The sequence below is a fragment of the Macaca fascicularis genome, chromosome 17 (genome assembly GCF_037993035.2).
Source record: "Macaca fascicularis isolate 582-1 chromosome 17, T2T-MFA8v1.1".
Taxonomy (NCBI): Eukaryota; Metazoa; Chordata; class Mammalia; order Primates; family Cercopithecidae; genus Macaca; species Macaca fascicularis.
This window is the reverse complement of record NC_088391.1, coordinates 31,911,765-31,939,210: the sequence shown is the minus strand read 5'-3', so window position 1 is coordinate 31,939,210 and position 27,446 is coordinate 31,911,765. Positions and strand designations below refer to the sequence as shown.

Sequence of the window (27,446 nt, the reverse complement as noted above, 5' to 3'; positions counted from 1 at the left end):
AGGCTCTCCACCCTGAGAGATAGAAAAGCCAAGTTCATTCAAGCTGTGTGAGTTACACTCCAGTTATACTCTCACAAACACCAGCGCTGTGCTTTAAGCCAACCCCCTTAGACTGAATGCCCCATTTATATAACAAAAAGCCTTAGAAATTGAAAGAATAAACTGATGGGTATATGGGTGTTCACTGTATAATTCTTTTAATTCTGTGAATATTTGAAATTTTTTATTTAAAAAGCTAGAGAAAGTAAAGACAGCATAACCTATCAATTCAGCCTCCAACTACAAGGTAAAGGAAAAAGAAAATGAAACTAATTTATATTAAAAATATGGACTTCATATGTAAATGTTCAGCCAGATGCACTAAAAGACATAAAGTCAAATACTTATAGTATAGTAGTAGTTGAATGACTGTCAGTGCCACAGCCCAAAATGCAGACAGACACAAGTGTGTGTTGGCAATTTAAATGCTATGTAATTTTCTCAAACAGTGAAGAAAAGCACTGTTTTCTCTCCATTTCACAGTAATTGCATTCCTAGGAAATTTGTTGTACATTAAGACTATGCCAGAAATTACTTTGTGTATACATATAAAACAACATTGAGTGCTAGGCACTGATATTTACAAACAGGTTTTTTTTCCTCCAACCCAGGACAATTAGTTCTTCAGGACTGTCCCAGGCTCTGCAGGACCTGACGTCCCTGGGCCCTGTGCAGTAAAGGTCAGGAGTGCCCCCAATCTTTGTGACAACAAAAAACTCCTCAAAGGATTTCTAAAGTGCTGTCTTGGGGACAGGAACTCCTACCATCCTTGGGAACCTCTGGTTTAAGCCATAGAAATAGATAGATGAGATACGTTAGAAAGAAAAAAACGTGCAGCCAAGGTAAGATTACCTCACTCTTTTGAAAAAAGAATGTTAGATTCTTGGACTCTTCACTCATCACCCTTGCTAGCAAATTTCTTCATTACCACTAGCTTCTAAAGCCTGTTTGTTTGCAAAAACAGAAGGTTTGCTCGGCTTTCTTGTGCTTCTTTCAGTTCCCTCTATTTAATCTCTTAATATATCTGGCTGCTTGATGTGGAGTTTTAGCTAGACATGGTGGTAAATATGTGTGAATTGTTTCCCACACTTCCCACCCCATGGGGGTTTCAGTTCTCGCTGAGGTGTGTCGACTGTCAGAACCAACTTAATACGAGATTCCCATTCAGGGCTGTGAATCCTTCAGTAGAATCAGCTCTCCCCTTTGGGGATATCGTGACGGTTGTATAGCGTTCCCTCCACACATGTCACATTCAGGGGATGTGTCTGAAGTTAAGAGAAAATGTCACATAAGGAGAATCATCTCCCTCCCTGCCTTCTGTTTTTCAAACTATGAGTCCTAAATTTACATGCCAAATAAGAGCAGTGGCCCTACAGGAGGTAGCATAGAGAAAGCAGTTATTCTCCACGTGTATTCCTCAGGCTGCCAGTGGAGCATCACTGGAAGGCTTGTTAGAAATGCAGATTTTAGGCCCCACCCCAGACCTACTGAATGGGAAACTGGGGGTGGGGTACAACACTGTTTAATTTAACAAGTCCTCCAAGTGATTTTTTTTTTTTTTTTTTTTGAGATGGAGTCTCGTTCTGTTGCCAGGCTGGAGTGCAGTGGTGCGATCTTGGCTTACTGCAACCTCCGCCTCCTGGGTTTAAGTGATTCTCCTGCCTCAGCCTTCCGAGTAGCTGGCACTACAGGTGCATGCCACCATGCCCAACTAATTTTTGTATGTTTAGTAGTGACGGGGTTTCACCTTGTTGGCCAGGATGGTCTCCATGTCTTGACCTCACGATCCTCCCGCCTCAGCCTCCCAAAGTGCTGGGATTACAGGCATGAGCCACTGCGCCCCGCCCAGGTGATTTTTTAATTTGCCTTTTTTAAATTGTTACATAATATTTTATATATTTATGGGTTATATGTGATATTTTGTTACATGAATAGAATGTGTAATGATAGGGTATTTGGTTTTCATTTCTATGTGTTGGGAACAAGTCCTCTCTTATAGCTACTTCGAAACATATAATAATACACTGTTGCTAACTATAGTCATCCCACTCTGCTATTGAACATTAGAACTTACTTCTTCTATCTAACTGCATGTTTGTACCACCCATTAACCAACCTGTCTTCATTTCCCCAGCTCCACCCATATACCCTTCTCAGCCTCTGGTGTCTATCATTTTCTGCTTCCATGAGATCAACATTTTTAGCTCCCACATAGGAGTAAGAACATGTGACATTTGTCTTTCTGTGCCATTTGTTTTTCATTTAACATAGTGACCTCCGGTTCCATCCATGTTACTGCAAATGACATGATTTCATTCTTTTCTATGACCGAATAGTATTCCATTGTGGATATATAGATATATATACCAGTGATCCTTCTCCCTTCCAAGTAGCTGGAACTACAGGCACACACCACCACACTTGGCTAATTTTTAAGTTTGTTTTGTAGAAATGGGGTCTCACCATGTTGCTCAGGCTGGTCACGAACTCCTGGGCTCAAGCAATCCTCCTGCCTCAGCCTCCCAAAGTGTTGGGATTAGAGGCATAAGACACTATGATTGGCCCTTTTTAAATCTTTTTTCTTTATTTTTTTCTGACTGGGTTATTTCAAAAGACTTGTCTTCAAGTTCTGAGATGCTTGAAATAGTCTATTGTTGAATCTTTTTTTTTTTTTTTTTTTTTTTGAGACGGAGTCTGGCTCTGTTGCCCAGGCTAAAGTGCGGTGGCGCCGTTTCAACTCACTGCAACCTCCGCCTCCTGAGTTCAAGCAATTCTCCTGCCTCAGCCTCTCGAGTAACTGGGATAATAGGCATGCACCACCATGGCCAGCTATTTTTTGTTTGTTTTTTTATTTTGTATTTTCAGGAGAGACAGGGTTTTACCATGTTGGCCAGGCTGGTCTCGAACTCTGGCCTCAGGTGATCCACCTACCTTGGCCTCCCAAAGTGCTGGGATTACAGGCGTGAGCCACTGTGCCTGGCCTCTATTGTTGAATCTTTTAAGTGTATATTGTATTTAATTCAATGAATTCTTCAGTTCCATAATTTCTATTTGGTTCTTTTTTATAATATACATCTCCTTATTAAATTTCTCATTCATATTCATATTAAATTTCTCAATCCTAAATTTTCTGATTTGTCATGTTTTTCAGTATTCTCTTGTATCTCATGGAGCTTCTTTAGTATCAATATTTAAATTTTTTTCTGGGATTTAATAAATTTGTTTTTGATTGCGATCTGTTGCTGGAGAATTATTGTATTCCTCTGGAAGTGTCATATTTTATGGCTTTTTCATGCTTCCTGTGTCCTTGTGTTGATATCTGTGCATCTGATGTAATAGTTGCTTATTACAGTTTTTTAAATTTGCTTTCATGGGGTGGACTTTTGGTGTTGGGTAGGTAGGGCACTTAGGCTTTGATTCTGGGTGCACGCAGTAGTATACTCTCTGTATTTTTTTTTTTTTTTTTTTTTTTTTTAGCTGTAAGCAGCATCAGTGGTGTCTGTGATTTTCCTTGGTGGCTTAAGGTGTGGTTGTTAATGAAGACTTCTGAAGTTTTGCTGGGGACCCAGGGGATTTTTGATACAAGGGAAGGTTTGTGAACCACTGATAAAAAGAAACTTGGGTCCAAAGGTTATTGCAATCATGTTAAAAGCTTTGTTACCTTGAATACCTTTCTCTTTCATATGGTAGTCTTCAACCCTGTCATCAACCCTTTAAATTATAAACACCTGGGGAGTTTTTAAGACTACCATTACCTGGCCCCAAAGCAAACCAATCAAATGGGAATCTCTGGGAAGGGGCACAGGCATCTGTGTTCTTAAACCCTCTCCAGTGAATTCAAGTGCGGTGAGAGCAAAGCCTCAGCAGTAAGCCTCGGAGTTCCTCCCCTTCTGTAAAGTGGGGATAATGCCCCTGCCTCTCTCTGAGTGAGCAGTAGTGCTGGGAGAAATAGGTGAAATGAGTTACATATGTATTCATGATTAATGAAGCCAAATAATGAAGAGCTTGAGGAAGAATGAGCCCTTTCTTCTGTGTTCTGCAGTCCTTTACTCACCAGCTTCTGTAGGACTCCTGGCTCTGGGACTGCATAAGGTAGAGCTATCCATGAATCCCCTCCAGCATGACTTACATTTAATTTTCTTCTTCATTGTAAAGGGCTGAATCTTGAGCCAGGATCCCTAGATTTTAAGTGTTTTCTTCCCCCATTCCTTGTCACTGGACCTGGTACCATTTCTATATCATCCCAACACTTGCCTCAACTCAACAGAGGACTGATAAGGTTCAGATTTGTGCTAGTATCTCCATTATTATACCATAAAAATTGTAGGCCTTTAATATTATTTTAGGTTCACTACTCCTGAAACTAATAGCAGCAGGGGAGAGTAAACATTCTTGGGACAGAACGTCCTGTTACCCATCATGTCCTCTGTGGGTAGAACCGGGGCTGTGCTGTCAGCCAAGACTGGAGCTTTGAGGTTGATGTTTCCCTTGAGGCAGGTTTTAGGCAGACCAAGAGAAGATATTGTTTATATCTCTCAGGAGACAAAAAAAAAAAAAAAAAAAAAAAAATCCGAGTCCTTGGGTAAGGTATAGAAGGAAAGTTCAGGACCAGGTGCTGTAAAAAGTTTTACTGTTTACTCTGGGCTCAGTAATTTAGGAAAATTCTGAATTCATAGAATTAATTAATTTGACCAACATCTTTCGAGAACCTTTGTGGGATCACCAAAAAAGAAAACAAAAAAGATTCAAATACTGATCTCAAGAAGCTTGTAACTAAGTAGGCTATGTCTAGTTGAGTAATTATCCCAGTTGAGGAATGAAGAGGGGAGGACTTACGGGAAAGCAGAGGAAAGATAGCTGCTTAGGCCGAGATGTTCAGAGAAGGCTGCATGGAGACGGTGGCATTTCATCTGAGCTTGTGAATATAGATGGAATAACTAACATACTCTGTCCCAGCTCAAATATCATGCCCTCACTGAGTCACCTCCCCTGAATATGCTGTCTAAATTACCACCTCATCATTCCTGTCTTATTTTTCTTCATAACAGTTATTACCCGACTTTATCTCTGTTTTTGTTTGTTTCTGTTTTTTTGAGACAGAGACTTGTTCTGTCACCCAGGCTGGAGTGCAGTGGCTATCTTGGCTCTCTGCAATCTCTGCCTCCCAGGTTCAAGCGATTCTCCTGCCTCAGCCTCCCAAATAGCTGGAGTTACAGGAGCTCGCTACCACACCCCACTAATTTTTGTATTTTTACAGAGTTTCACCATGGTGACCAGGCTGGTCTCAAACTCCTGACCTCAGGTGATCTGCCCACCTCAGCCTCCCAAAGTTCTGGTGGCATGAGCCACCGTGCCCGGCTGTTTTTGTTTTGAGACGGAGTCTGGCTCTGTCGCCCAGGCTGGAGTGTAGTGGCGCGATCTTGGCTCACTGCAAGCTCCGCCTCCCGGGTTCACGCCATTCTCCTGCTTCAGCTTCCCGAGTAGCTGGGACCACAGGCGCCCGCCACCTCGCCCAGCTAATGTTTTTTTTTTTTTTTTTTTTTTTTTTTGCATTTTTAGTAGAGACGGGGTTTCACCGTGTTAGCCAGGATGGTCTTGATCTCCTGACCTCGTGATCCACCTGCCTCGGCCTCCCAGAGTGCTGGGATTACAGGCGTGAGCCACCGCGCCTGGCTGCTCGGCTGTTTTTTATTATTGGTAAATAATGCTAAAAGGTAAGTTCCATCAGGGCAGTTTCATCTCTTTTGTTCATCCCTATCCCCAGCACCCAGAAAAGCATCTGGAACACAGTAGACACTCAATAAATGGAATAAATAAACAAACAGATAGATAGATGGATACACTTTTGTTTCATAGGGCATCACAGGAATTCGTTTTGCTGGAGGAGAGAAGTGCTACATTAAAGCGCAAGTGAAGGCTCGTATTCCTGAGGTGGGCGCCGTGACCAAACAGAGCATCTCCTCCGAACTGGTGGGTACCAACATGCCTGAGACAGTGAGACTGCTAGGCAAACATTGTTCGAAGGCACAACCCTTTCGGTTTTTATTTTTATTTTTATTGAGACAGAGTCTCACTCTGGAATGCAGTGGCGCTTTTGGCTCACTGCATCTGATTCTCCTGTCTCAGCTTTCCAAGTAGCTGGGACTACAGGCACGCCACCACGTCCAACTCACTTGTATTTTTAGTAGATACGGGTTTTCACCATGTTGGCCAGGCTCTTCTCGAACTCCTGGCCTCAAGTGATCTGCCCGCCTCAGCCTCCCAAAGTGCTGGGATTACAGGAGTGAGCCACCGCGCCCAGCCTAAAGGCACAACCCTTTTGGTTTCTAGTATCTGGATAGGTTCATGACTAGATCGTAAATTCTATTTCTTCTCTGCCAAAGGAATTTAAACTGTTTTTGTCCTACTGGGGTCAAGGGATTCTTCTCACATGATATAGCATATTTAAACGTTTTGGGAAGCCACATTTTAAAGTGCATAAAGGGGCTGGGTGCTCATATGGCCTTATTTGCCTGCGGTTAGGGAACTATCTGGTCTGTGGTTAAGACTCCACAATAGAGGCAGGCATGGTGGCTCACGCTGGTAATCCCAGCACTTTGGGAGGCTGAGGTTGGCAGTTCATCTGAGGCCAGGAATTTAAGACAAGCCTTGACAACACAGCAAAACCATGTCTCTACTAAAAACACAAAAAATTAGCTGGCCGTGGTGGTGCGTGCCTATAGTCCCAGCTACTCAGGAGGCAGAGGTGGGAGGATCACTTGAGCCCAGGAGATTGAGGCTGCAGGGAGCTAAGATTGCACCACTGTACTCCAGGCTGGGCGTCAGAATGAGACCCTATCTCCCCAAAAAAACCCAAAAACACACAAAAAAACAAAAAACAAAAAACAAAAACCCAAAAGAGACTCCACAATAAAGACAAAGGACTCCACAAGATAGAGTCTTCATTAAAGGGACCCACGATAGCGAATCACACAGCCTCCACTGGAAAGCAGCCACAGGGCACTCATCCCCCACCCCAATGCCAGCCAGCTTCACTGAGGGTAGTTCTAATTGTTTTGCTCTACATTAAGCTGAGATAGCTCCTCCTACAACTTCTTCCCACTGGTTCAGGTTCAGCCCATTGAAGCTACACAACATATATCCAATTCCTTTTCTATGTGTCAAACCTGTGAGGTTTTAAAACATGTTTCTTTCATTTATTATTAATAACTTGCCTTTGAGCTTGATTTTTTTTAAAATTTAGGAATTGCATACAGTGTTCTAAAGACACATTTAACAATAATACCTTTCTTTTAATAGTGGTTTAGGGCTTACAAAGTGGTCCCGTTGATTATTGTCTTTTATTTGAGTTGTGGCAGGAGAGGGTGGAGAGAAAATGGGCTTTGAAGTCAGAAAGACGTGGATTTACATCCCAGCTCTCATACTCCCTATGGATATTGTCATCTGCAAGCTGGGGGTATGCACACAGTACCCATGGCCCTGAATCTACCTGATGGTTGACAGATGGCTGCTGCTCATTGTTAATTTTATTATGATCATCTTTGATCCTCCCAGTATCCCTGAGAGGAGGTAAAGCAAGTATCAGCTCCCTCAAGGCAAAAGAGGAGAACTATGGGTAAGCAAAGGTGCCTGGAAACTGCCTGATTGTTTGCCCCCATAGGAGCAGCTGCAGGCAGTGTCTCAAAACAGAACAAAACAAAAGCTAAAAAACAAACCTGTGAGTTTGTAAAGCTGGCTACCATTCCTCTGTTTTCTCTTTTCCACTGTTTCCCATCCATCCTGTGAGATGTATTCCAGACCTTCCTTGCTCTGGTCATTCTCTCCTGATGGTGTTCCAGCTGGTTCCTTATGAGCTGTGCTGTTCAGAATCAAAGGCCATCTTCTCGGTGCGAATATGTTATACTAAGTATAAAAATGGGACCAAGACCTCCTTTGTTCAGACCCTTGAACTTCTCTTATTGCATTACCATTTTTTATAGTCATATCCCTCAGTTTCTGTCATGAAGACTTCAGTGAACTATAATCCTTGCCATTTTCCCTATAAATGGACCCAGAACTTGTTCTCTCCTGCCTTCTACAAGGACCAATTCCCCAACAATGGCTGACCCAAATTTAATCATAAGTTTGCAGTATATTTTCTGGGTTTTTAAATATATTTTTCCCTGATTTTTTTTTTAAAAAAGACTTTGTTACTGTAGGAAATTTGAGAGATACATAAAAGTATATATACAGATGGCCAAATAGGAACAGCTCCAGTCTGCAGCTTCTAGCATGATCAACACAGAAGGTGGGTGATTTCTGCATTTCCAACTGAGGTACCTGGCTCATCTCACTGGGAGTGGTTAGACAGTGGGTGCAGCCCACAGAGGGCAAGGCAAAGCAGGGTGGGGCATTACCTCACCCAGGAAGCTCAAGGGGTTGGGGAACTAACTCCTTCCCCTAGCCAAGGGAAGTTGTGAGGGACCATGCCATGAGGAACAGTGCCTTCCGGCCCAGATACTATGCTTTTCCCATGGTCTTTGCAACCTGCAGACCAGGAGATTCCCTTGGGTGCCTACACCACCAGGGCCCTGGGTTTCAACTGGGTGGCCATTTGGGAAGATACCAAGCTAGCTGCAGGAGTTTTTCTTCATACCCCTGTGGGGCCAGGAACTCCAGCACGACAGAGCCATTCACTCCCCTGGAAAGGGGGCTGAAGCCAGGGAGCCAAGTGGTCTACCTCAGTGGATCCCACCCCCATGGAGCCTAGCAAGCTTAGATCCACTGGCTTGAAATTCTTGCTGCCAGCACAGCAGTCTGAAGTCGACCTGGGACACTTGAGCTTGGTGGGAGGAGGGGCGTCCACCATTACTGAGGCTTGAGTAGGCGGTTTTCCCCTCACAGTGTAAACAAAGAGGCCAGAAAGTTCAAACTGGGCGGAGCCCACTGCAGCTTTTCAAAGCCGCTGTAGCCAGACTGCCTCTCTAGATTCCTCCTCTCCCGGCAGGGCATCTATGAAAGAAAGGCAGAAGCTCCAGTCAGGGGCTTATAGATAAAACTCCCATCTCCCTAGGACAGAGCACCTGGGGGAAGGGGCAGCTATGGGCACAGCTTCAGCAGACTTAAACGTTCCTGCCTGCTGGCTCTGAAGAGAGCAGTGGATCTCCGAGCACAGCACTCAAGCTTGGCTAAGGGACAGACTGCCTCCTCAAGTGGGTCCCTGATCCCCCATGCCTCCTGACTGGGAGACACCTCCCAGCAGGGATTGACAGACACTTCATACAGGAGAGCTCTGGCTGGCATCTGGTGGGTGCCCCTCTGGGACAAAGCTTTCAGAGGAAGGAACAGGCAGGAATTTTTGCTGTTCTGCAGCCTCTGCTGGTGATACCCAGGCATACAGTGTCTGGAGTGGACCTCAGCAAACTCTAGCAGACCTGCAGCGGAGGGGCTTGACTGTTAGAAGGAAAACTAACAAACAGAAAGGAATAGCATCAACATCACCAAAAAGGATATTCACACAGAAACCCCATCCGAAGGTCACCAACATCAAGGAAAAACCAGTGCAAAAAGGCTGAAAATTCCAAAAACTAGAATGCCTCTTCTCCTCCAAAGGATCACAACTCCTCGCCAGCAAGGGAACAAATCTGGACAGAGAATGAGTTTGACGAATTGACAGAAGTAGGCTTCAGAAGGTGGGTAATAACAAACTCCTCTGAGCTAAAGGAGCATGCTCTAACCCAATGCAAGGAAGCCAAGAACCTTGAAAAAAGGTTAGAGGAATTGCTAACTAGAATAACCAGTTTAGAGAAGAAATTAAATGATCTGATGGAGCTGAAAAACACAGCACGAGAACTTCGTGAACCATACACAAGTATCAATAGCCAAATCCATTAAGCGGAAGAAAGGATATCCAAGATTGAAGATCAACTTAATGAAATACAGCATGAAGACGAGATTAGAGAAAAAAGAATGAAAAGGAATGAACAAAGCCTCCAAGAAATATGGGACTATGTGAAAAGACCAAACCTACGTTTCATTGGTGTACCTGAATGTGACAGGGAGAATGGAACCAAGTTGGGAAACACTCTTCATGATATTATCCAGGAGAACTTCCCCAACCTAGCAAGACAGGCCAACATTCAAATTCAGGAAATACAGAGAACACCACAAAGATACTCCTCGAGAAAAGCAACCCCAAGATACATAATCGTCAGATTCACCAAGGTTGAAATGGAGGAAAAAATGTTAAGAGCAGTCAGAGAGAAAGGTCAAGTTACCCACAAAGGGAGGCCCATCAAACTAACAGCGGATCTCTCGGCAGAAACCCTACAAGCCAAAAGAGAGTGGGGGTCAATATTCAACCTCTTAAAGACTTTTCAACCCAGAATTTCATATCCAGCCAAACTAAGCCTCATAAGCAAAGGAGAAATAAAATCCTTTACAGACAAGCTAATGCTGAGAGATTTTGTCACCACCAGGCCTGCCTTACAAGAGCTCCTGAAGGAAGCACTAAATATAGAAAAGAAAAACCAGTACCAGCCACTGCAAAAACATACCAAATTGTAAAGACCATCAACACTATGAAGAAATTGCATCAACTAACGGGCAAAATAACCAGCTAGCATCAGAATGATAGGATCAAATTCACACACAACAATATTAACTTTAAATGTAAATGAGCTAAATCCCACAATTAAAAGACACAGACAGGCAAATTGGATAAAGAGTCCAGACCCATCGGTATGCTGTGTTCAGGAGACCCATCTCACGTGCAAAGACACATAGGCTCAAAATAAAGGGATGGAGGAATATTTACCAAGCAAATGGAAAGCAAAAAAAAAGCAGGGGTTGCAATCCTAGTCTCTGATAAAACAGACTTTAAACCAACAAAGATCAAAAAAGACAAAGAAGGGCATTACATAATGGTAAAAGGATCAATGCAACGAGAAGAGCTAACTATCCTAAATATATATACATCCAATATAGGAGCACCCAGATCCATAAAGCAAGTTTCTTAGAGACCTACAAAGAGACTTAGACTCCCACATAATAATAGTGGGAGACTTTAACACCCCACTTTCAATATTAGACAGATCAATGAGGCAGAAAATTAACAAGGATATTCAGGACTTGAACTCAGCTCTGGACCAAGCAAACCTAATAAACATGTACAGAGCTCTCCACCCCAAATCAACAGAATATACATTCTTCTCAGTACCACATCACAATTATTCTAAAATTGAACACATAATTGGAAGAAAAGCACTCCTCAGCAAATGCAAAAGAACAGAAATCATAACAGTCTCTCAGACCACAGTACAATCAAATTAGAACTCAGGATTAAGAAGCTCACTCAAAACTGCACAACTACATGGAAATTGAACAACCTGCTCTTGAATGACTACTGGGTAAATAATGAAATAAAGGCAGAAAGAAAGATGTTCTTTGAAATCAATGAGAACAAAAACACAATGTACTAGAATCTCTGGGACACACCTCAAGCAGTGTTGAGAGGGAAATTTATAGCAGTAAATGCCCACAGGAGAAAGCAGGAAAGATCTAAAATCGACACCCTAACATCACAATTAAAAAGAACTAGAGAAGCAAGAGCAAACAAATTCAAAAGCTAGCAGAAGACAAGAAATAACTAAGATCAGAGCAGAACTGAAGGAGATAGAGATATGAAAAACCCTTCCAAAAATCATTGAATCCAGGAGCTGGTTTTTGGAAAAGATTAACAAAATAGATAGACCACTAGCCAGACTAATAAAGAAGAAAAGAGAGAAGAATCAAATAAACACAATAAAAAATGATAAGAGGGATATCACCACTGATCCCACAGAAATACAAACTACCATACTATAAACACCTCTACACAAATAAACTAGAAAATTTAGAAGAAATGGGCAAATTCCTGGACACATACACCCTCCCAAGACTAAACCAGGAAGAAGTCGAATAACAAGGTCTGAAACTGAGGCAGTAATTAATAGCCTACCAACCAAAAAAAGTCCAGGACCAGACATATTCACAGCCAAATTCTACCAGAGGTACAAAGAGGAGCTGGTACCATTCCTTCTGAAACTATTCCAAACAATACAAAAAGAGGGACTCCATCCTAACTCATTTTATGAGACCAGCATCATTCTGATACTAAAACCTGGCAGAGACACAACAAAAAAAGAAAATTTCAGGCCAATATCCCTGATGAACATCAATGCAAAAATCCTCAATAAAATACTGGCAAACTGAATCCAGCAGCATATCAAAAAGCTTATCCACAATGATCAAGTTGGCTTCATCCCTGGGATGCAAGGGTGGTTCAACATACACAAATCAATCAACATAATCCATCACCTAAACAGTACCAATGACAAAAACCACATGATTATCTCAATAGATGCAGAAAAGGTCTTCAATAAAATTTAACACTGCTTCATGCTAAAAGCCTTCAATAAACTAGGTATTGATGGTATCTCAAAATAATAAGAGCTATTTATGACAAACCCACAGCCAATATCATAGTGAATGGGCAAAAACTGGAAGCATTCACTTTGAAAACCGGCACAAGATAAGGATGCCCTCTCTCACCACTCCTATTCAACATAGTGTTGGAAGTTCTGGCCAGGGCAATCAGGCAAGAGAAAGAAATAAAGGGTATTCTAATAGGAGGACAGGAAGTCGAATTGTCTCATTTTGCAGATTACATGATTGTATATTTAGAAAACTCCATCGCCTCAGCACAAAATCTCTTTAAGCTGATAAGAAACTTCAGCAAAGTCTCAGGATACAAAATCAATGTGCAAAAATCACAAGCATTCCTATACACCAATAATAGAGAGCCAAATCATGAGTGAACTCTCATTCACGATTGCTACAAAGAGAATAAAATGCCTAGGAATACACCTCACAAGGGATGTGAAGGACCTCTTCAAGAACTACAAACCACTGCTCAAGGAAATAAGAGAGGACACAAACAAATGGAAAAACATTCCATGCTCATGGATAGGAAGAATCAATGTTGTGAAAATGGCCATATTGCCCAAAGTAATTTATAGATTCAATGCTATCCCCATCAAGCTACTACTGACTTTCTTCACAGAATTAGAAAAAACTACTTTAAATTTCATATGGAACTGAAAAAGAGCCCGTATAGCCAAGACAATCATAAGCAAAAAGAACAAAGCTGGAGGCATCATGCTACCTGACTTCAAACTATACTACAAGGCTATAGTAACCAAAACAGCATGGTACTGGTACCAAAACAGATATATGGACCAATGGAACAGAACAGAGGCCTCGAAATACTGCCACACATCTACAACCATCAGATCTTTGACAAAACCGACAAAAACAAGCAATGGGGAAAGGATTCCCTATTTAATATGGTCTTGGGAAAACTGGCTAGCCATATGCAGAAAACTGAAACTGGGCCCCTTCCTTACACCTTGTACAAAAATTAACTCAAGATGGATTAAAGACTTAAATGTAAGTCCTAAAATCATAAAAACCCTAGAAGAAAACCTAGGCAATACCATTCAGGACATAGGCATGGGCAGAGACTTCATGACTAAAATACCAAAAGCAATAGCAACAAAAGCCAAAATTGACAAATGGGATCTAATTAAATTAAAGAACTTCTACATAGCAAAATAAACTATCATCAAAGTCAACAGCCAACCTACAGAATAGGAGAACAAATTTTTGCAATCTATCCATCTGACAAAGGGCTAATATCCAGAATCTACAAGGAACTTAAATTCACAAGAAAGAAACAACCCCATCAAAAAGTGGGTGAAGGATATGAACAGACACTTCTCAAAAGAAGACATTTATGTGGCCAACAAACATATGAAAACAAGTTCATAATCACTGGTCATTACAGAAATGCAAATCAAAACCACAATGAGATACCATCTCATGCCAGTTAGAATGGCAACCATTAAAAAATCAAGAAACAACAGATGCTGGAGAGGATGTGGAGGAATAGGAATGCTTTTACACTGTTGATGGGACTGTACATTAGTTTAACCATTGTGAAAGACAGTCTGGAGATTCCTCAAAGATCTAGAACCAGAAATACCATTTGACCCAGCAATCCCACCACTAGGTATATACCCAAAGGATTATAAATCATTCTACTATAAAGACACATGCATACGTATGCTTACTGCAGCACTATTCACAACAGCAAAGACTTGGAACCAACCCAAATGCCCATTAATGATAGACTGGATAAAGAAAATGTGGCACATGTATACCATGGAATACTATGCAGCCATAAAAACGATGGGTTCATTGGATTTGCAGGGACACGGATGAAGCTGGAAACCATCATTCTCAGCGAAGTAACACAGGAACAGAAAACCAAATGCCGCATGTTCTCACTCATAAGTAGGAGTTGAATAATGAGAACACATGGACACAGGGCGGGGAACATCACACACCGGGGCCTATCAGGGAGTTGGGTGCTAGGGGAGGAATAGCATTAGGAGAAATATCTAATGTAGATGATGAGTTGATGGGTTCAGCAAACCACCATGGCATGTGTATACCTACGTAACAAACCTGCACGTTCTGCGTATGTATCCCATAATTTAAAGTACAATTAAAAAAAATTAAAACAGTTGAACTCATGGAGAGAGAGAGCAGAAGGATGATCACCAGAGGCTGGAATGGTTGGGGGAAGGGAGGATGGTAATGGGCACAAAAAATAGTTATAAAGAACAAAAAATAGAAAAACTAAATAAGACCTAGTATTTGCTAGCACAGCAGGGAGACTGTAGTAAAAAATAATTGTACATTAAAAAAAAACTAAGAGTATAACTGAATTGTTTGAAACAAAGAATAAATGCTTGCAGTAATTACCCTCATGTGGTAATTATGCATTGCATGCTGGTATCAAAATATCTTAGGTAACCCATAAGTATATATCTACTATAGATCCACAAAAATTAAAAATAAAAAAGAAAATAGGTGTAAGAATCTTTTTTTTTTTTTTTTTTTTTGAGACGGAGTCTCACTTTGTCGCCCAGGCTGGAGTGCAGTGGCCGGATCTCAGCTCACTGCAAGCTCCGCCTCCCGGGTTTACGCCATTCTCCTGCCTCAGCCTCCCAAGTAGCTGGGACTACAGGCGCCCGCCACCTCGCCCGCCTAGTTTTTTGTATTTTTAGTAGAGACGGGGTCTCACCATATTAGCCAGGATGGTCTCGATCTCCTGACCTCGTGATCCGCCCGTCTCGGCCTCCCAAAGTGCTGGGATTACAGGCTTGAGCCACCGCGCCCGGCTAAGAATCTTAATTAAAATATGAGTAAAAGGAATATAGCAATATGTTGAAGAAGTAACATGTCATGACAAGGTAAGGTTTATTTCAGGGCTGTACAAATGGTTCGATACTGGGACATCTTAGGGAAAAAAAGTATAGATAATAAAAATTACATACAATTATATAATTCACAAAAAGCTAATGCTAATGTTTTGGTGAATTTTCTCCGTTGTGTGTGTGTGAGAGAGAAAGTGATAGTCTTTCCATAAGTGAAATTATACTGTTGTATGGCTTATTATTGTCATAACTTTAGTTCTTCTAAAATGTAGATTATAATGGACATAATGCTTTATCACATGATTATAATTTTAAAAGTCTTTTATTCTTAAATACTTTAGATATCTTCAATTTTTCATTAGTTTAAATAATAACAATAAAAATTACTATTTTTAAATAACATCATTTACCATGGTAAATAAATTCGCCATGATGGTGAATGCTTTTATATTTAAACCTTTGTCTGCATCTGATTCTTAGGCCAAAGAGGTAGATTATTTGTCGTGTGTTTCAGTTGTTTATGTCATGCATAATGGATCCTCTAGTGGACAGAAACAAATTCAGACAATACATTTGTGTGAATTAGGAATATATTTGGCTGTCAGTAGCAGAAAACTACCCTTAGAGTAACTTACACAAACTGGGATCTGTTTTTCTCCACAGTAAGCAATGCGGAGGCAAGTGGCTGCAGGCATTGGCTCAGTGGCCAGCATTTCTGTGATTTTTAAAAATCTTGCCTTCCAGCTCCAATCGGTTGCCACTGCTCAACCTCTTCCTGACTTCCTTAGTTGGCATTCAAGTAAAAATGCAGGAAAAAAGAGGTTGAGCAATGCCAACCACGACTTCCCTTTAATCAGGAAAAGCAGAAGGCCTCCCAGGCCCTCAGCATACTCTGGATCTCGCTGGCTAGCACTGGTCACCCGGGCATCCCGGATTGCTGGAGAACTAGAGAAAGCAAGTGTCTCTCCTGGGGCTGGGCTCACTGCTGCTTCCAATAAAAGGACTATGTTACAAGGCAGGTGAGGGAGGAAGGAGATTGGGTAGGCAACCGAAAGTACATACTTCAAGATTTATTTAACATTCTTAGCGTGGAGGATGCATCTATATGCATTATCCCAATCACCCCACTCTTCCCCACACACTTTAGACTAAGATGGGGTAGATTTATGTACCACTTGCTTTCATAAATTTTTCATCAGTTTTGTATAACTTTAAAAAGCTACAGTACTCAAAGAGCATTCATTTCCTGGATGCAGCCATTTAATTTAAGGTAAATAACTGTATTACCTGACTGTTAGCTTCCTCCAATAACTTTAAGTTGTTTTAATGCAGCCATAAGCCTGAGGGAGAAAGCATAAATGAAGTACCGCTTTTAGCTAAAAATTAGGAGAAAACATTTTAATTTCTCCAAGCTATTGCAAACTAATAAATACATGAAAGGAACAACCTGGCAAGATAAATTTGTCTCCTGGGTTATCAAACCATTCTCAGCATCTCACTGTGGAAGAAAATCCAAGGTTTAACTTTGAAATCTCAGTGGTGTGCTTGATGCAAGGAACATCTGAAATATGTGTTGTTACAGCTGGGAAATGGAGAAATGGTTTATGTTAAATAATACTTTGAACCGAAGACATTAAAGAGGCAATCACTTGCTTTTTCCATTGTTGTTCAGAAGCTGCAGAACAAAACCCCACAAGATTTTCACTTCAAATGAAGGCTTCCTCTATCCTTTGTAGGATTCCAGGGTTCGTTCAATTGCTTTTCCTCAAAAACATCTTTGATCAAAAACATCAGATTAACCTAAATCTCAAAGTTGGTATCAAGTAATTTTCACTTCAACTCAGGGCACTTATGTTCACACGGTACAGCTATCCAGAGTCAGGGCAACAGGAGGCGGCGTGCTGAATATTGTGAAAAGAGCTACAAAGAGAAGAGATTAGAACCGTAAAGTGCACGACTGTACACACGCACACTCGGAATTCTCATTAATTTTTTATAAGGCAAAATAACCTTTTAGCAACACGTGACTCTTAATATGCAGCATGTTTCACTGTCCTCTTTGCTCAAATGCAATCGTTTTTACTTTCAGGAAGGCAAGATCATGCCAGTCAAATATGAAGACAATTCTCTTATCTGGGTGGCTGTAGATCAGCCTGTGAAGGACAACAGCTTCTTGAGTTCTAAGGTCTTAGAACTCTGCGGCGACCTTCCTATTTTCTGGCTTAAACCAACCTATCCAAAAGGTAACATTTTAAATTATCTTAATGCTGTTTACAACTCTCCCTGTTCATGCATGTGAGGTTCCTCCAAGCCCCTCCACAGGCCTGAGCATGTAACAAGGAGGATAAATCAGGATGCATGTGGCAGTATCTCAGTAATTAGCATGAGAGATGAAAGCAGGAAAATAGCCCATGACTATTGTAGGGAAGGGAGGGAGCAGTGGGGTTAACAGGAGGCAGATTGGGAAGACAATGCCAAGGCATTACCTGCAGCTTTTGTTTATGACACTCTCACTTCTTTCTGCTCTGCCCCTTAATCTCAGTTGTTTGCACCTTCCAATTTTACATTTTTTTATTTCTAAGGCATAGAATCAAGGGACTAAGAAACTGTCATACTGCCGAGTCTTTATTGTGTTCAAACCTAGAATTATGGGACAGCCAAAAGCTGCTGTGGGTATTGGCTGAGATTCCTCAAATTCAGAGCTTGAATATTAGCTTCCAAGTCCAGTGAAAATAAATGCAGACTCCCTGGAGTTCACAGCTAGGCTGGAGCATATCTTTGAGCTATTTCTGGGTGATGAAGGGCAGGTGAGCTCGGTGGACCTCACTCTGCCTCCTGAGTTTCTCCTGTCCCCCGAGTTCTCTCACTATTTCTACTGCAGTCACCACACTGGCCTCCCAAAGGCCTATTTTGTAGCTCTGGTTCAAGTGTGGGAAAAAAAGGCCTTTCTCCTAGCACAGCTGAGATAGGCTAATGTTTTCTGAAAGATTTTATGGAACACTAGCAGACAGCAGCATGGAAATAAAGAAAATATAGGCCTTTAAAAGCACTAAGCTTGGTGGGCACGCAGGGAAAAGACTGGGCAGTTAGTGTTTAATAGGTACAGTTTCATGTTTTGCAAGATGAAACATGTTCTAGATGGTGATGATTGCACAGCAATGTCAATGTACTTCATGCCACTGAACTGTACACTTAAAAATGGTTAACGTGGTAAATTTCATTATGTATATTTTACAATTTTTAAAAGTACCCACCAGGCTTAGGAAGTACAGGTCGCTGATTCTGCCATGACTAACTTATTCTTATGGTTCACAAGTCCCATTCTGTCCCAAAGCTGGAGAAGATGGCTCCTCTCTAGCCTGGGTGAGGCAAATAGGATTCAGTGACAAGCCACTGGCAGTAACTGCCCGGCACAGTGGGCTGGGAAGGAGCTCGAGACCATATGCAGGCTCAGTAAGAAAGAATTCCAAACTCAGTCAACACGGGCTGGCCGGCTGAAGCAGGCAGGAGAGGGGCTGCCAAATGGGCTGTGCTGTTGCCATTCCTTCTCTTGCTCCTGTGGGTGGTCACAACTCACAGTTCTATGATGGCTTGCCAAGTTCTGGCTTTCTGTTCCACACCTGCCGCCACCTGGGTGGGCCTTCTTACTTTCCATCGCCCAGGAACTCCCACCTTTTCCAGTTGAGGACGAGAGTCTGCAGTGCGCTACCAGTTAGGGCTCTCCCTGATCACGCTGAGGACAAGCCTCTTACCCAGAGAGTTCATTCACTCATTTGACAGCCATTCATGAGGGCCTAGTATGTGCCATATACTTGTCATAGGTACTTGAGGTGCATCTGTGAATAGAATAGACAGGAACCCATGCCCTCAAGGAGTTTTGCATTGTAGCAAGGGGAGACAGCAAATAAACACTAAATTAAAATAAGAAAATTGTATAATATGATACAAGGTGCTATGGAAAACACCAGTGCAGGGCCATGGGGTGGGCATTGGCGATCAGAACACAGCATTATCGGCAATGCTAAGACAACTGGTATGATGAGTAATTTCTCACTTGGGGAAAGAGCTTCTTCCCTACACATTCAAGATGTGGTTTGGTCCCTCCTAGCCCAATAGCATGAACACATTTTAAGTATTCAATCACCACAACATCCATACAAGAATCACACATATTATGTACACAAGAAAAGTGGAAAACACCTCAATGCCCCCAGATTAGAAAGGTAAATGTTGATATATCCATAAAATGGAATATCATAGATATGAAAAGTGGATTCCCCCATCTCTCATAAGTACAGTTATATTTTACAATACAATCAAGAAACTAAGTCCCCCTCTGATGATGCCAGGCTTCCTACCACCTAATTCTAATAAAAGCACCACACTCCAGGGTCCAGTGGCCCATGTCCTTGGATCTTGAAGCCAGCAGGTCATCAGTGTCACACAGCTGTATTATCAGAGACACTGGGAATGACAGCTGGACACAGGTCAGAAGGGAAGGGGGAGAGCTGACGCCTGCTGAGCTCTATGTGTCAGGCATGACACTAGAGCATTACGCTTTGTCCTCATTTAATCTTCGCCAACAACTGTGGGGGTAACTACTCGTTCCCATTTTATAGATGAAGAAACTAAGGTTCACAGAGGTAAGTAATTTGCCTAAGGTCATTTAGTTAGTTAAATGAAGCAGAACTGTGATCAAATCCAGGTCTCACTTGTGCCTCTCCAACCATGCTATCTGTGGAAGCTACCAATGGCTTTAAAGCACATCTGAGTTCTCCTAAATAACAAAGCATGATATAATCCTCATCACCTAATAGTTCAGTGCTTATTATATGCAACACATTGTGCTTAAACCTTTAGACAGATTCTCATTAACCCTATCACTACCCTATGAATTAGATACTATTATTATCCCCATTTTACAGATAACGAAACTGGGTCTCAGAGAGACACCAAAATCCAAGCTGTGTGGCACTTTCTACTTTTTTTTGAGATGGAGTTTCACTCTTGTCACCCAGGCTTGAGAGCAATGGCACAATCTTGGCTCACTGTAGCCTCTGCCACCCGGGTTCAAGTGATTCTCCTGTCTCAGCCTCCCGAGTAGCTGGGATTACAGGTGCCTGCCACTGCGCCCGGCTAATTACTGTATTTTTAGTAGAGATGGAGTTTCACCATGTTGACTAGGCTGGTCTCGAACTCCTGACGTCAGGTGATCTGCCTGCCTCAGCCTCCCAAAGTGCTGGGATTACAGGCGTGAGCTACTGCTCCTGGCCTGTATTTTTGTTAATTGGCAGCCATCAGCCCCGCTGCAGGACCCATGAGGCTGTGTGGTAAACTAGACCCAGGGTGTTCACGCTGGGCACGTAGCTATGCCAACCATTCTGTGATCTTGGCCAAGTCACTTGGCCTTTCTGAGGCTTGATACCCTCATATATAAAAGCATTTGCTTTTTCTATCCCATAGGATTTTTAAAAAGCATAAGCCAAGATATTTCCCTTGCAAACTGTAAAGCTTTATACTGATATAGTCAATCCATTAGGAATACTTAGGGCTATAATTAACAGAATATTTGATCAACAGTGGTTTCAACAAACACAGGTTTATTTTTTTCATATAGCCAGAAGTCTAGAGAGAGGAGGTTTTTGACACTACCTGCTACTCAATGATACGATCAAGTCTCTTCCCAGTTACCATTTTACTACCTGTAGCATGCTGGCTTATGATGCCTATCACTTCACAGTCACAAGTTGACTCTTATAACTCCAGATATCACATCTGTGTTCAAGAAAGGAAAAACAAGACAGAGAAGCCTGTCTGTCCCCTTTTACCGAGAAAGCAAAAGGCTTCCCAGAAACTGCACTAGCATATTCTGCTGATGTCTCCCTGGTCAGATATGTCTCACCTGGCCACTTCTAATTGCAAAGGAAGCTGGGGAAATGAGGGTGTTTTACTTTCTCAGCCCCAGTAGCGAAGGCAGATCAAAAGAAAGGAGGGAGGTGGTGTTGAGGTTTGCCAGGCCATCTTACAATGTCGTCCTCAATTAGTATTACAAAACCAAATTCAGATTATCTGTATGTTTAACTATTAGCCCAAGACTCTAAAACATGATTTATTATTACAAACATCAGTACAAAAATTTTAAACCATCTGGTTATGCACAAACTTTGATATCCTTTTCTTATGTTTTTCACCCTGATAAACACAGATCTAATTTCCTTAATTATTCAAATAAAGGGATTAACTTACGGAAATTTTTGCAGAAATCCAGAGGGAAAGAAGAGAAGTGGTAAGAAAAATTGTTCCAACTACCACTAAAAGACCACGCAATGGACCACAGGGCAACCCAGGCGCTGGAAGACTGAATAATGAAACCAGACCCAGCATTCAAGAGGACTCACAAGCCTTCAATCCCGATAATCCTTATCACGTGCGTTCCGGTGCTTTATGACATGATTAGACAAATGCATTAAATATAGTGCCAAGGCCAGGTGCGGTGGCTTACACCTGTAATCCTAGCACTTTGGGAGGCAGAGGTGGGCGGATCACGAGGTCAGAAGTTCGAGGCCAGCCTGGCCAACATGGTGAAACCCTGTCTCTACTAAAAATACAAAAAATTAGCCAGGCATGGTGGCACACGCCTGTAATCCCAGCTACTCCGGAGGCTGAGGCAGGAGAATCACTCGAACCCAGGAGGCGGAGGTTGCAGTGAGCCGAGATCGGGCCACTGCACTCCAGCCTGGGTGACAGGGCGAAACTCCGTCTCAGAAAAAAATAGTGCCGAAATGGTGTTTGTACGTGAGGTTTCAAACGAGCATTTAGGTATTCAACTTAGACTTTTATTCAATTATTTTAAAAATACATTTTCATTTGTTGCAAAGTTTTTTTTGTTGTTGTTTCACTGCAACCTCCGCCTCCCAGGTTCAAGCAATTCTCCTGCCTCAGACTCCCAAGTAGGTGGGATTACAGGTGCCCGCCACCATGCCTGGCTAATTTTTTGTATTTTTCTTTTTTGGTAGAGACAGGGTTTTACCATGTTGGGCAGGCTGTTCTCGAACTCTTGACCTCAGGTGATCCACCTGCCTCGGCCTCCCAAGGTGTTGTTGGGATTACAGGCGTGAGCCACTGCACCCAGCCTGTTGTAAGGCTTGTAATTAAGGGTAAGAACACTTAAGCATTACCTCTGTAGTGTAAAATCCTGATTGGCTGGTAACCCTTATTCAGTTGTTTTCTGTGCTCTCTTTTTTGAGTCACAGGCAAATTCATGAAAACAAATTCATATGAGAAATTTGATTATTTGAAAATGTTTCCTAGAGTGCTCCCTGGAGGAAACATATGGAAGTATTCTCCTTCCCCCTTTATTCATTCATTCAACAGACAGTCATTTAGGCACCTGCTCTTTCCCAGGCTCTGTGCACAGTCAGGAGAACCTTCTGCCCTCAGAGGCTCTCAGTCCAGTTAGAGGATAGACCCACAGTTAGATGTAAAACGCTTTAGGCTGAAACACTAAAAAGTGATGTTTGTGAGGATGACACAAAGGTGCTAAAAACTCAAATCTTCCACAAAGTATTTACCCTTATACTTTTCAGGGAGTGAAAAAGTAGAATAAGTATTTATTTGTAGCTAGCTTTTAAAATAAAAAATACAGGTTGGGCGCGGTGGCTCACACCTGTAATCCCAACACTTTGGGAGGCCGAGGTGGGCAGTTCACCTGAGGTGAGGAGTTCAAGACCAGCCTGGCCAACATGGTGAAACCTCATCTCTATTAAAAATACAAAAAATTAGCCAGCACAGTGTCGCGCACCTGTAGTCCCAGCTACTCGGGCGGTTAAGGTAGGAGAATTGCTTGAACCCAGGAGACTGAGGTTGCAGTGAGCCAAGATTGCGCCACTGCACTCTAGTGTGGGTGACAGAGCGAGACTTCAACTAAAAATTAAATAAAATTTTAAAATACATGCAGAAATTTTTTTAAAAACAGTACAAAAGATATATTATGAAGTGTTTTCCTTCCACCCAAGACACCCTCCCCAAAGCAACCTATTAACAATGACTATTTGTCCAGTGTCTTTGCTTAAGTACACACAGACACAAGCACACACACTTTTAACACAAAAAAAGTTTTAACACAAAACTTTTATACCTTGCTCTCTTTCCAGTTACAGTATTTTGGAGACTGTTTTCCTACATAGTACCTCATTCATTTAATGACTACTATTCATTTAATAGTAATTCATTGTATACATAAATGTACAGAAATTTAGTTATGCTTTCATGACTATAAATTATTTCCGTCTTTTGCTGTTTGCAAATACTGCTACAGGATACAATCTTGTATATGACTTACAGGATTTGTACAGGATTATCAACAGTAAATCAAGGTAATGCAGGTGGAGCTCTCAGCACAGGGCTTGGGACACACAGGTGAGCAGTAACTTTGTCAATGTTAGCTATTAGTATTGTGCCGCTTTGTACACACACGGAAGTCTATGTTTAGCATAAATACTGAAGCATGAGTCTGCTGCATTGAAGTAGATTTACATTTTAATGGAGGATACCAAATTGCCTTTCAAGAAATTACATCAGCTATATGTCTGCAAACAGTAATGGAAGGACCCACTTATTATCAAACTTAAAAAAAAAACTTTCACCAATCTCTTGGGTGTAAATTTTATCTCCTGGTTGTTTATCCTGCTTGTCTTTAATTATGCGTAAGGGTGAGCATCTTTTCATATACTAAGTCACCTGCACGTTTTTCTATGTAGCCTATTCAGTCCAACACTATTTCAGGTGTTGCCAATATATTTCCTAGTTTATCATTTTAAAAATATTTTAGAAAACCTTGGAGCAAAAAGTATTTTCTAAATAACCAAAGGCTTATCATAAAATTCAGGACACCATAATACTACCTTAGCTTGAAGAAGAAAAAAAAAGAATCTGAATAGATGAACAAAATTTAATATTGTTTATTCCCTGGGGAGCTGGGCTGGCTGAATCTGGCTCAAGGGTTGAGGGCATCAGTCCCTTTACAGATGGGCAGGATGTGACTTTGCCTTGGATCCAGTCTTGAGTGACCTGTATCCCTTGAAAAACTCCAATTATATCAATTTTTTCCTTTATTATATGTTGGACTTTAAGCAGAAATGTTTTCAAAGCATTTATCTCCATGATCTCAGTCCTTCAGTTATTCCTTTAAAAAAATGTATCTTAGGGTAACAACATGAGATTTCCTCCCAATCTTTCAATCCTAAAACTTTGTCAGACCCTCAGATAAGGAAGTGCCTCAACCGACAGGCCTTTTAACTCTCCCTGCCCCATAATTAATAAATGAGGTTGTTGTCTTTTTGCTGTCCCAGATTAACTTATTCAAGAAATAAGGCAAAGAACAGAGAGAGTCTGATGAATTAAAAAACGAATGCTTTAAGAGTAAGATAATAAATATTTTGATGACATAATTTGAATATAGGTTGTATCAGATCATGTTAATTTTGTGATAATGGCAATCTGGTTGTAAATTTAGGAAAACATCCTTATTTTGGGGGGCACATTCTAATTATTTATGGATGAAATGTCACAATTCCTCCAATTCTCTTTAAACTCACTTCAGAATTCACTTTAAAATACTAGTTTTGTTTTGATGGACATTATTTCCTTATCTTTTGCTGTTGCAGGAAGGGGAAAAGCAAATTTGACAATAGATTAGCAATTGTCCAGTCTAGATGAGTCTACTGGTGTTCAATATTTTTTTTTTCCAAGTATGTTTGAAATTTTTTTTTTTTCCAAGACAGTTTCACTCTTGTTATCCAGGCTGGAGTGCAATGGCACAGTCTCACTTCAACTTCCGCCTCCTGGTTCAGAAGATTCTCCTACCTCAGCCTCCTGAGTAGCTGGAATTACAGGTGTCCACCAACCACGCCTGGCTAATTTTTTTGTATTTTTTAGTAGAGATGGGGTTGGTTTCACCATGTTGGCCAGGCTGGTCTCAAACTCCTGACCTCAGGTGATCTACCTGCCTCAGCCTCCCAGTGCTGGGATTGCAGGCGTGAGCCACTGTGCCTGGCTGAAATTTTTAATAACTTCCTCCCCATCCCAAATTATGATTAAAGACTTTTTGTTTCAACACCAGAATCAGCTAACTTTAGGAAAGAGGCTTAAATTGAATCAAGAATTTTAAGATAAGGGCTTCTTGGGAATGTACTTCAATACTATATTAAAAATAATGCAGAATCTCTACCCTTAGAAGTCCCCTAAAAGGAAAACCAGATATGTAAACTGGGCAGGGTTAGAGGGATGGGAGTTCCTTCCAGTTCTGTAATCTCACCAGCAGTGAAGATGGAGATTTTTACTTCAATATAATCTTGTGTTTATATAACTATACTTACATAAAAAACTAGAAGGTAAAGTTTAAGGTCTTGAATTTTACATGTTTTTGTGGAGTCTTTTCCTGAGACCCCTTTGTCCCTATAGAGATAACATCCCCATTCTGTTACTGAAATGAAAGCAGGAGAAACTAAATGACTTGACAGTGTTCTCAGAGCCAGTGTAACTGGAACTGAAATCTGTCTTTAGCCTAGATTGATGAGTTTCAAAATGTGCTTCTAAAGAGCCTGGAAGCCATTACTGCAAGAAGTCACAAGCATTCAACTGACTTAGAATTAGCAGTGGCAGAAATGCTACTTTTTATCATAATGCTTCCTTTCTTGCTTTCCTACTTAAAACAAGCTGAGTTACTGAGTGGTAACCATGGTTCATTAAAGGCATGGAGAAACTCCAGAATATCATTTTAAAAGACAAAACAACTTTCTAGTCAGTGACAGGTGAGATAGGTGTAGATTCCTTGGTGTCAAAAGGAATTACGAATGACAGCAGGTAAACAAGATCAAAACTCTTTACAGCAGATTACAGTATCTCATAGTAGTGAAAAATTCAGAATCTTATTTAAAAATAACATGCATGCTATGACCTTCTCATTATGCAGTTACCACAAATAATTATCTTTTATTTCACAGCAGCAGGAAGGGGAAAGCATGACATTCGACCCTAGACTGGATCACGAAGGAATCTGTTGTATAGAATGTAGGCGGAGCTACACCCACTGCCAGAAGATCTGTGAACCCCTGGGGGGCTATTACCCATGGCCTTATAATTATCAAGGTTGCCGTTCGGCCTGCAGAGTCATCATGCCTTGTAGCTGGTGGGTGGCCCGCATCTTGGGCATGGTGTGAAATCACTTCATGTATCATGTGCTGTAAAATAAGAACTAGCTGAAGAGACAACCAAAGAAGCATAAGGCACGCTGATGCTGATGGGACCACAAAATACTTTTACACTCTGAGCGGTTCTTCTTGACACTCTTAACAGAATTTTTTTCCAGAACTTTAGTATGTGCAAATGTACTGAAAGGGCAGTTCAAGTATAAAATGCCATAACCCCTTTATTATTTGTCATTTTTTGCTTTGCTTTGCCATAAGTCTTCCCTTGCTTATATCTTCCAAAGCTATTTTGAAATAAACATGAAAATTTACAATTTGTCAAAAATCTCAATCGTACACTTGAGTTCCTTTTAATTAAGTCATGATGAAAATAAGTCATTGTTGTTTGTACAGAATTTCTCAATTGTTCTTAATCTTTTTTGCTCTTCCTCTTGTAAACGTGCCCCCAGAATTCCCAGATAAAAACACATAAAAAGGAAAGGATATATAATGGAATCTATCTAAAAGTGAACATTTTTAGCCTCAATGTGGAAGCTCATGGGGAATTATTTGAGTGCACTGGCATGTGACCTGTGTTAAGAGTCACCTCCAGGAAAAGAGCACTAGGATAAAGAAAAATGCAGTCGAAGATAAATCAGACTTGTGGGGAGGAAGGACTTTATTGACATTCTGAAAAGGTGGTCTTCACACCTTTCTCAATCTGTTTTCAATAAGTGGTCACTGGGCATGAAGCAGCATAATGATTTTTACCTTTGTAGTACAAATCAGACTGCGGCTGTAGTCCAATTACCAATAAGTTACTCTCCTAGTAACAGGGCTGACAGTGTTGCTTGGCAGATACAGCTGAGGAGGAATAGTTTATTTATGTATAATGACATATAGAAAGTCTCTCAGGAAC

General features: G+C 41.3%; 1 protein-coding gene across 3 annotated transcripts in view; it reads left to right on the top strand.

The window, feature by feature from the left end:
- Window positions 1-26,873, top strand: part of CNMD (chondromodulin) — a 36,491-nt gene extending 9,618 nt beyond the window's left edge. Inside the window, exons 4-7 of one of the 3 annotated variants that reach the window (XM_005585933.4) lie at window positions 5,896-6,009; window positions 17,431-17,584; window positions 21,602-21,768; window positions 26,348-26,873. In XM_005585933.4, coding sequence (XP_005585990.2) covers window positions 5,896-6,009; window positions 17,431-17,584; window positions 21,602-21,768; window positions 26,348-26,560 — 648 coding nt within the window. In that variant the 3' untranslated portion in view covers window positions 26,561-26,873. Of the gene's footprint in view, window positions 1-5,895; window positions 6,010-17,430; window positions 17,585-21,601; window positions 21,769-26,344 lie in introns of those variants that run through there. The other 2 variants (XM_005585932.4, XM_074022117.1) reach the window with 2 other exon arrangements.
- Window positions 26,874-27,446: the final 573 nt, after the last annotated feature.